Genomic DNA, 9,780 nt, shown 5'->3' with positions numbered 1-9,780 from the left:
GAAAAATTCAAGGCATGCCCAAGGAAAAATTGTAACCTTATCACCAGCTCAACAAAATGCAGATCATGAAGCTCCAGATTTCACTCATTTGTTTCACAGGTATCTTGTAATGACCCACAACAGGTTACTAATCACTGTCACAATAATCAATGCTTCAACTGTTTGCCTTAGTAACTGTTGCGTTTTATAAACTTAAGTAATTAAGCTGTGTGACATAAATTAAACAACAAACACAGTACTTTAAAAAACGTGCATCTAATCTCTCAACTAAGTTGGTTTAGTATTCAATGTCTTCAGTGTTTTCACTAAATAGTCTATTGTTTAAAAGTCAAGAGAATCAACAAATACGAGGTATATTTCCACAAGTTTTACAGGCTGTAATGGAAATGAGAATTACACTGCCCAGATAGCACGACATGAAACAAAGAAATGGTTAATATTTAGTGGTGTCAAAACTAATTTGTACTCTATGGAATAATGATAATTTAAAAACTTTTCACTGCTCTCATTTACAAAACTGGAGACTATTATTTAAATAGTCTTTCATTTTTATAAAAAAACCCAATGAAAAAAAATCAGCACCATCACACTTTATGAAGGTTATTTGTAATTACAAAACAGCAAATATTCTGTACCATTTAAGAGTAAGGATACTCTCTGGTTCATTTACAATGAATTAACATGCTAAACCTGTTTACAGTAGCAATATAGTTCTAAAATAATGTATGAATGCACCAGTCTTCTCTCCATTTACGATTTATGTACAAAAGAACCACCACAAGCAGTACAAACTTCACAGCACACACACTCGCTCTTGTTTCACTCATAATAAAATAATTTTTAAAGAACAGTAACACAGTGAAGTTTCAATAAATTCATTCCTGAAATCAGGAACATAATCACTTTGCATTCCACACAATGCACTATCAGTCCTCAAACTTTATAGAGTTAACAGCAACCGAGATCTGTCCTCCACGGTATGAACCACGTTTTTTCTTAGTTTTCTCGTGTCTAAATGATTTTCCTCTCGTGAACTTCAGATCTTGGTATGCACGTTCACCCCATGAACCTCTTGCTCCTCTCTGAAATTATAAAAACAAATTTTAGTTTTGCTGCACACAAATTAAATTTGCACTAAATTTGCTAACCAATGATTCTGATTCTGAACTGTAAAGAATGTTAAGTTTATTCAAATCTATACATTTACTTACACTCCTTCACTAATCACTGACAAGCTCTGACCATATTATCTACGAATCATGTAATTTGGAAACATTCTATGATTACTAAGAATGTTATCTTACAGCATCTCTTCTTCACTAAAAGGTTTGCCAGTCCAGAAAATTAAGCAACTATTAACTGGAGGGACTAGAAAAGCGAGTGAGGATAAAAAAATAATCAGGACAATATTCTGAGTGATGTTTTAGAGAGGAGGATGAAGTCAAATTTTCCAGCAACAAGATCTGGAGGATCACTGGATCTAGATTAACCAGTAATAAGAGAGCAATCTTAAGGCTTTGCAAACCCATTCAAGTAAGTCCCTAAAACTAACCTCTTATCAGAACAGTTAAGTGCTACCAACTGCCTCTGAACAGCATTAATGGTCACATCATGCAGTAAATAGGTAAAATTTATCTGGTCAAATTGGTTTATACACTTACGTAACAATTTTCAACATATATACAGGGCGTATGTAAAGTCTGGGAACACTCATTTATTGCACAAGAACCAAACATTGTACAGATATCATACATATGTAGTCATTTTGATGAGAAACCCTGAAATTTTTTATCTTCACGTATACCGCCACAGTGTGGTTTGGTAATTTGCCGATAGTCAGCACTAGCTGCAGACATGGCGAGATCAGGCGCGGAGCGAGCTTTCTGTGTGCTTGAGTTTGACAAAAACAAGTGTGCTACAGCTGTTCACTGGATGTTTAGAACTAAGTATGGTAAGAAGCCACCAACAAGGACACACATTCATGTACCACCTCTACCACATGATGTAGCAGAGCTCCAGGAGACACTACAGGAAGCGACTGCCACAGTCGACAATGCCATGCTGGGACAGGTATGCCAAGAATTTGATTACCGTATTGACGTCTGCCGGGTCACTCATGGTTAACACATCGAATGTTTTTACTAACTTTCAGAGTTACTCTTCAAAATGAAATATGTATGACATCTGTACAATGTTTAGTTGTTGTGCAATAAATAATTGAAAGTGTTCCCAGACTTTATTTATACCCTGTATTAACTTTTTTTGAAAGAAGCAGTACGAACTCGCGAAACAGACATTTGGATAGCCACTTTGTGGTCTATATTCCACTGCCAGTTAAGCATGGACATTCATGTACCCTTCACAGCTTGCCTGACTATTTTATATTTCTCCTTTACTAAGAAGATATGAAATTATTCCAAGTTAAATGCAATCACTGAAAGGTTATAGGCAACAGCAAGTTGCAACAACCTGGGGAACACAATTAGGATACATTGGCTAATAAAGCACATTAACATAGCTAACAACAAATTTAAACAAAGTAGTTCAAAATTGATTAATTTACTGTGAAAAGAAAATTCAACAATGGTCTACAAGGAGATAAAGATTTTAACTATCACCTTTAAAAAAACAACAGTTTTGTTTGGATATAAGTGTATGCAGTTTTAGACAATACAATTTCCTTGCCACAGTACCATAATTTTATACTATAAGAGGCAAAACAATTGGACAGCACAATGATGAAAAGGGTATGCATTAAACACACAGGAAATTTTAAATCTGTAAAATCAGCTTGAAGACTTTGGCTTCAACATCTCTGCCACCACTGCTGATTTTGTTATTCCAATTTCACCAATTCATTTATTACATTGATGTAAAAATTTGAAATGTCTAAAAAATACCACCACCACAGTAAATACTAGGAATTCAACTCAGTTGCCCCAGAACTCCAAACAGACCGTATGTTTAGCACAACCATGCTGAAAGAAGGCAATGAATTCTGCTGAAACCACAGCCTACAGGGTTAGTCAGAAGAAAAGACACACGCTTTCAGTGATGATTCTGAACAAAAGGACTTCAAATTAACATATGCCCTTTTCTTAACTGTATCAGACATATAGCCGTTTGAAAACAAACCACAGGCATCAGTCGCATGTGATTTTTCACTAGCATTCACACGTGAATACGACCAAAGTGACAAACAACAATGTTATCTTTACTGACTATTTCCATGTGTGCATCACTTGCACACATTGAGAGTCCTGCAAGTGAACAAGTTGCTTACCTCATGTGTCTGTACTACAGTGGTTGCACCACTATACTACAGTGTTACATCCAGTCAAAGCAGTATAGGTCAATGTAGTGAAAATGCAACAGGTCTTCACATATGAGGACTGTGGTGACATGATCTTCATCCACAGGTTTTGCAAAGGGAATTCCAGAGCCACAGTTCAAAAATCATGTTTTCCTAATCACAGAGTTCTGGATAGCAAGGTGTCTGGCAGATTACACGAGTGTAGTATGCTTCCCAGCGTACATGTATCTGAATGTCTGATCCAACAGGATTTTAGTGAATTTGAGAACATTCTTGAACTAGTAGAACACAGTCCAACTATCAGTCCTAGAACAACTCCTGTGCAGCTACAAGAGCTGCGGGGTGCACTGAAATTGACATTTTTCTCAGAAAGTTAAGAGGAAATACTTTCATATTACTTTTTTTTATTCACAATCAAATATCATTGTCCCTCAGAGCATGTACATTGCCTCCTGACTCTCCGTTTATAATTTTTCACAAACTGGCAAAAAAATTCAGAATCCATAAATACTGACTGGACTGGGAAAGCAACACCTGAAATGTGGTGTGCAGCCTGCATATGTAAAACTTGTTCTTGAAATAAATGTCTCAAGACAGTCAAACATTTCATTTATAACAGATACTCTACTTTTCTCAATACATTAAAACGTATTCATTGCCTAATAAAGCAAATAGTAAATGTGACAATTTGTATCTCATACTGAAGCCACAGACCATCTGTAGTAGCCCACTCCTCTCACATGTCACACAATTTTATACAATCACAGCATAACAAAAAATCTGAAAGTCACTGTACTTGTCATTCCCATAGGGAATATGACAAAGTTGATGCAATGAATACAATTAAAGTCATGTTTATGGAAGCAATTCACATGTGCTGTATCACATCCAACAGAAAACAGATACTTTAGCAGCAAGTACGTTCCACTAGTTTATTGTAAACTGTTGAATACTGTCAAAGACAAAACCAGTGTGGAACAAAAGTATTAAATTAGAATCATGATTAAAATTCTGTTTTACTGGAGTATCAACAAGATGTGACATCCATTCATTTCAATCCATATGCATCCCCCAATGAGAGAGTGTACAAATTAATGTTGTTCACTGAAAGTTACATTGAATACACTTTATTTACCCAATTAGGCGAGGTTTTTTCCCCAACTTCATCATTCAAAAAATACGCGGCAGTCATTCATTCACATATCAAACCATTGCTGCTGACACCAACATTTACACTGTTTAATAGATGATTATAGGGGTCATCTTACATTTACAGGTGAAGCTTTGGCCATTGAGGTTTTGTACAAATTTATTTTGAACAATTTTAAAGTGTAGCAGGGTTTGGCAAATAATACTTTCATTCGAATAGGTCCAAGATTTCCTGATATGCATAAGCATTCAATACAGTATCGATTTTGCTCGATCATGTGACATTCGACTCGCAGTGCTAGTGCAATGCATAGTTGAGAAACTATGAACTAACCACTAAATTCCTTGATTCTGAATCCCAGTCAACATTTTATTTGCTTCTGAGAAACTGAAACAATTTATCAACTGGATTGCAAATGAGAAATTTGGTCACTGATCATGTAAGAATACTGGGGAAATCATTACAAGATGGTGACATTCAAATTAAATGAGAAAGAAAATTAATAAAGAATTAAATGCCTAACAACTAAAAATCAATCAGCAATCATCATCGTGAGAATAGATAATGGTGAAAGGACCCGTTGGGGAGATAATACAGACAGACAGACAGCACTAGATTGCAGAACAAGTGAAATCTGGAGAACTGTACTGAATCACAGTTGGGATGATCTATTTACATACTAGTTGCTGTTATATACAACCACTCTAGAAGATATTGCCATCCACATTTCACTGTTGCTCAAGTACAGCACTACAGATCAGCTGGAAGGGGTACTGTGACACCATCTTGGCTGAGAAGTTCAACTACAATCAGTGTGGGGAGGGAGGGTGTTGCACAAGCACCAAATTTCACTGTGCTGCCAACCATGGGAATCTACACTGTGTATTTTGGCTTTTAACAAATGCCTACATCATTTAAACTGCAGTTTGCCCGAATCCATTTATAATCTGAATTGAAGTGACTGTAAAATAGGGCAAACACTCAACAATAGCACACATTTTTGCAGGAAATGTTAAAAGTCTACATGGGAACTAGTGGCATACTTAAGGGTTTCGTGCACCAATGTTGTTGATGCTCATTGTGAGGTATGATGGGAACGAAGAGAGGCTGTGTGAGTTGCTGGTTCTACACAGCCAGTGAGAGAGTTGTGGGCAGAGAATATATATTTGGAGACAAGAGACATTGTAACAGTCTCGTATCAGTTGATAAACGAAATCGACAATGAAGACATACATTTTACAGTTATCTTATTAGGGTGATACCACAGGTGACAGCATAACTGAACAAAAAGGTAGTGAAGATAAAAATTGAGTTAAAGAATTTATTTTTGTTTATTCCTCCTTGTATTGTTAAAATATGGATGATCAGCAAATGGCAAAGTTTAGAATATGTGTAACGTAAATTTTTTAGGCAGAGACCTTAGGTCAATGAAAGTTTGCAATACTGAGTAGTCAGAATATGTTGAACTTATTTCTCCCAAACAGCCTCTTAAAAAAAGGTGACTCATCTTATATTCGGGGTCGTCAGACTATTAAATATGATAATTTACAACCAAAATTAAGGTGAAATTTAGTTACTCACCAGTCATCAGCATTGTCAAATTTAATTTTCTTATTCTCCTGCTGACCTCCAAAGGAGTCTCTCTTCTGGAAATTTCCTTGTCCTCCCCTACCACCACCAAATCCTCCCCTACCTCTCCCTCCTCTATCACCACCACGACCACCTCTAAATCCACCTCTCCTGTCACCATCACCCCAACTCTTGCGGAAACCACCTTTCTCGCCGTCACCGTCACCATCCCCATCTCCCCAGCTTTTACGGAAGCCACCACCTCCACCAAACGAATTCCTATTTCCTCCACCTCTGCCACCCCAACCACCTCTTCCACCCCTGTCACCACCAAAACCACCTCTACCACCTCTTCCTCCTCTGTCACCTCCACGACCTCCTCTGAAACCGAAACCACCTCTGTTCCCTCTAAAGTTCCCACCACCACCGCGTCCACCAAACGAACCACGACGATCTTCCCAGAATTTTTTCTGCCCGCCCTCATCTTCTTCTTCATCCTGGACAAAAGAGAACAAAAAGTTAGACTTGCCACAAGACAATGTGCACAATGGGAGACGATCTGCAGCATGCATAGGTACCTGTAAACAAGGAGGCGAAAATTACAACTACAATGCCATGTTCATGAAACTTGTGTAACAAAATTAAAGATCTACAGAGAAACAGGCCTGACCCATGGCTGGCTTTCACTGCAACGAACTGTTGCTGGCTCTGACACTTTGAAACAATCTGAAAGAAACTAATAAATACTAAGGCAACAAATATATGAACTGCCATTTTTAACTAATCATCTCCCTTGTGACACTTGTCTTGCTTCAGTCTGTCAGACAGCCAGTATTTCCATTCTTTACCTTTGCGTCAAATGAATTGTTTCTCAGCCGTGGGTCAATTTCAACCTCGTCTGAACGAATTCTCCGAAAAGGTGATGACCTGCGTCCCTGCAATGGCACCAACCCAAAATACTGACTAATTAATACATGGACATGGCTTTGGATTTAATATAAACACATCACGACACTACAGATCAACTGTTCCAGGGCTACCATGAAGCAAAACTGAAGTAAATGTGTACAAAGGTGGTGATGAACAATCTCCATCCAATAGTAATGAGAAAACTGCACATTAACTACACACCAACATTTACTGCTAATTAACTTTTTTGCAGTATGCAAATATTTTTACACATTTATATTTCTACATTTTACTCTCCTTAGAGAGTAGCGTATTTCTCATCTACAACTTAAAAATCCAACAATGGAAAAGCCAGGATAGAATTTAACAATATTACAAAAAGGAAAGTTGCTACTCACTATATAGTGGAGATGCTCAAATGCAGATAGGCCCAACAAAAAGACTGTCACAAATTAGCTTTTGGTCAGTATAGTCTTCATCAAAAATACGCCGCGCGTATGAGCTGTGTTTGCACGTGTATCTATTTTTGACAAAGGCCATACTGGCCAAAAAGCTAATTTGTGACAGCCTTTTTGTTGCTCCTATCTGCAACTCAGCCTGCTCTGCTATATGGTGAGTTTTCATAACATTAGTAAAAAATCTGATAACAACCATTAAAATTCTAACAGTCTTTACAGAATTACTTCCTCATACTGAGAACAGAATTTAAATGTGAAAGTGGATTCTGTATATTGTATAAAAATCTATATGGCTTACCTTTTCACCATTCATGGTTTCACCTTTGACAAAATTGTTGTAGTTGTTTGCAGGCTTCTTCTGAGGAAAAAAAGAAAAAAAAAAAATACTTTAATGGTGCACAGAGAGAGAGAGAGCGAGAGCTCACACAGTTCACTGGAAGCAATGTCTCTATGATTCCCTGGTGTTAACACTGCTCAGTCCAAGTGGAACTGAGAATTGATGTGCGAAAACCACATACACAACAAATCTATACACTGACAGCTCTGCCATCCCGATATTTCCATAAGTGTCACTGGCAGACGAAAGTTCAGCCCAAGTTCACTGACAAAATTCAGCCCAAGCTCATTAACAGACATTTGGTCAATGACAGCTTTAGACCCAAATGAATAAGATAAGACTAAACAACAGAACATCCTTGTCTCAATGTGAAATGAGGGATAACTGAATCCTATTTTTTTAGCAGGCAATTTCACGAGAACCCAGAAATGGAATGTCAGTTCCATGATCGACTAACATGTGCACATTGTCTTTCTTTATGTAGGGTTGTCAAATTTACAGGCCTCTCTTCAAACCCAACTGCAAGGGACTATCACTGTTACAATTTCCAACAAGCAGCTACAACAATTATTTTCAACAGAATGCCAAATGACTTCCAATATTTACAGGGAATGGCAACAACAGCAAGAAAACTCAGAACACAGATTGCTATTAAACAAATTTGAACCTGATCCTAGATTTTCACTATTTATCTAGAATTCAATTATTTTACAGCCTTTTATACCTCCAGATACCTTTCTTCCTCACAGGTCCAATTCAAATCCCTTACATTTCCGATCTCAACTTTTCTGGGCTTTCTACTATTAATTTACATATATTTACATATATTTAACACATGTAACGAACAACCTTACAATTAATGACCAAAAAACCTGACTTTTTGCAAGAGAGAGTACTGCCCTTCCTTCTTTTGTCTACCGTTTAAAGTTTTGTATGAGTATAGCCTGTCAATAGCGAAGTATCCAACATGACATTTTCAAAAAATTTCTACAATTTTCCTACATCATCAAATATTTGGCTACCGTGAAGGAAATTGTGTTGCAACAAGTATACTTCATGAAAATGTATTAGGGAGCATTACACATTTAACAATTACAGAACAAATTTTAGTAGTGTACAAAAACACTACAAAAAATGTCCGACAGGTGCTCATTACTATGTTAAACAAAACTAACCACAGTACCTAGCTTGGGCTTTAATTGCCATGAAAGAAGCAGTCGTGGTTAAATGAATGATTCAATCTTTTGGTTGTAAATGGAATGGAAATCTTATGAGTCACAAGAGCAATACACAAAACAAATGTTGTTCACACGTGAGATAAGGGACTCAAGAATCCTTCACATTTATAAAGCCATATGTTAAGCAATCAACATTTTGAAAATTCCATTCAATGCAACCAATAAATTTTATCAATCCATTTGCTTCTAGTCTATGCATCAGTTATCACCAGGAAAAATTTTGCTCTTTTAATTTTGGGTCTCTGGGTCAAACAAATCATTGCTGACTTTCATCTATCAAAGCGGAGATCTAGGGACTCCTCCCTTTGTGCCAACTGGGAAGAGATTTTGAAATATAGTTCCAATGCTGACTAGGATATACCTTTCGGCAATTTGCTCAAACATGGTTATCAATAACTCAGGAAATATCTTTGCTTAACAGTTACAAGACAAATTTTTTACAATTTCCATTAATACCCATATTTGATGGTGCAGCAGAGAACCTAACTTGAAATATACTCAGAACAGACAAGAATGGCACAGAGTTTACAGAAGACCTTGGGGACATCAGTGACATAGTGGAATACTGCAGAACAGGTGACACACAAAGAGCACTGACGGAAAACAGATGAGTGTATGAAGATGGTATCTGTTCTTTCGGACATGCCCAATTACCATTGGTAATCTTGCAGCTCTTGAAGAATTAAATTACAATGAAATCCAGACCATTAGCTGCCTACAGGCATTGATAAATATCAATGGGTACAGTTGAAAATGTGTGCCACGAGCGGGACTCAAAGTCGAGATCCCCTCTTACATGGCAGATG

General features: G+C 37.1%; 1 protein-coding gene across 4 annotated transcripts in view; it reads right to left on the bottom strand.

Annotated features, from left to right (window-relative positions):
* Positions 1-236: 236 nt before the first annotated feature.
* LOC126419923 (nucleolar and coiled-body phosphoprotein 1-like) overlaps positions 237-9,780 on the bottom strand; it is a 31,865-nt gene continuing 22,321 nt past the window's right edge. For 2 of the 4 annotated variants that reach the window (XM_050087210.1, XM_050087212.1), the window contains 3 exons: positions 7,698-7,757; positions 6,045-6,529; positions 944-1,082 (listed from right to left, as the gene is read on the bottom strand). In XM_050087210.1, coding sequence (XP_049943167.1) covers position 1,082; positions 6,045-6,529; positions 7,698-7,757 — 546 coding nt within the window. In that variant the 3' untranslated portion in view covers positions 944-1,081. Of the gene's footprint in view, positions 1,083-6,044; positions 6,530-6,880; positions 6,968-7,697; positions 7,758-9,780 lie in introns of all 4 variants that reach the window. The other 2 variants (XM_050087213.1, XM_050087211.1) reach the window with 2 other exon arrangements.

The sequence above is a fragment of the Schistocerca serialis genome, chromosome 9, assembly GCF_023864345.2.
Source record: "Schistocerca serialis cubense isolate TAMUIC-IGC-003099 chromosome 9, iqSchSeri2.2, whole genome shotgun sequence".
In the NCBI taxonomy this organism is placed as follows: Eukaryota; Metazoa; Arthropoda; class Insecta; order Orthoptera; family Acrididae; genus Schistocerca; species Schistocerca serialis.
This window is presented reverse-complemented; position numbering and strand designations above follow the sequence as displayed.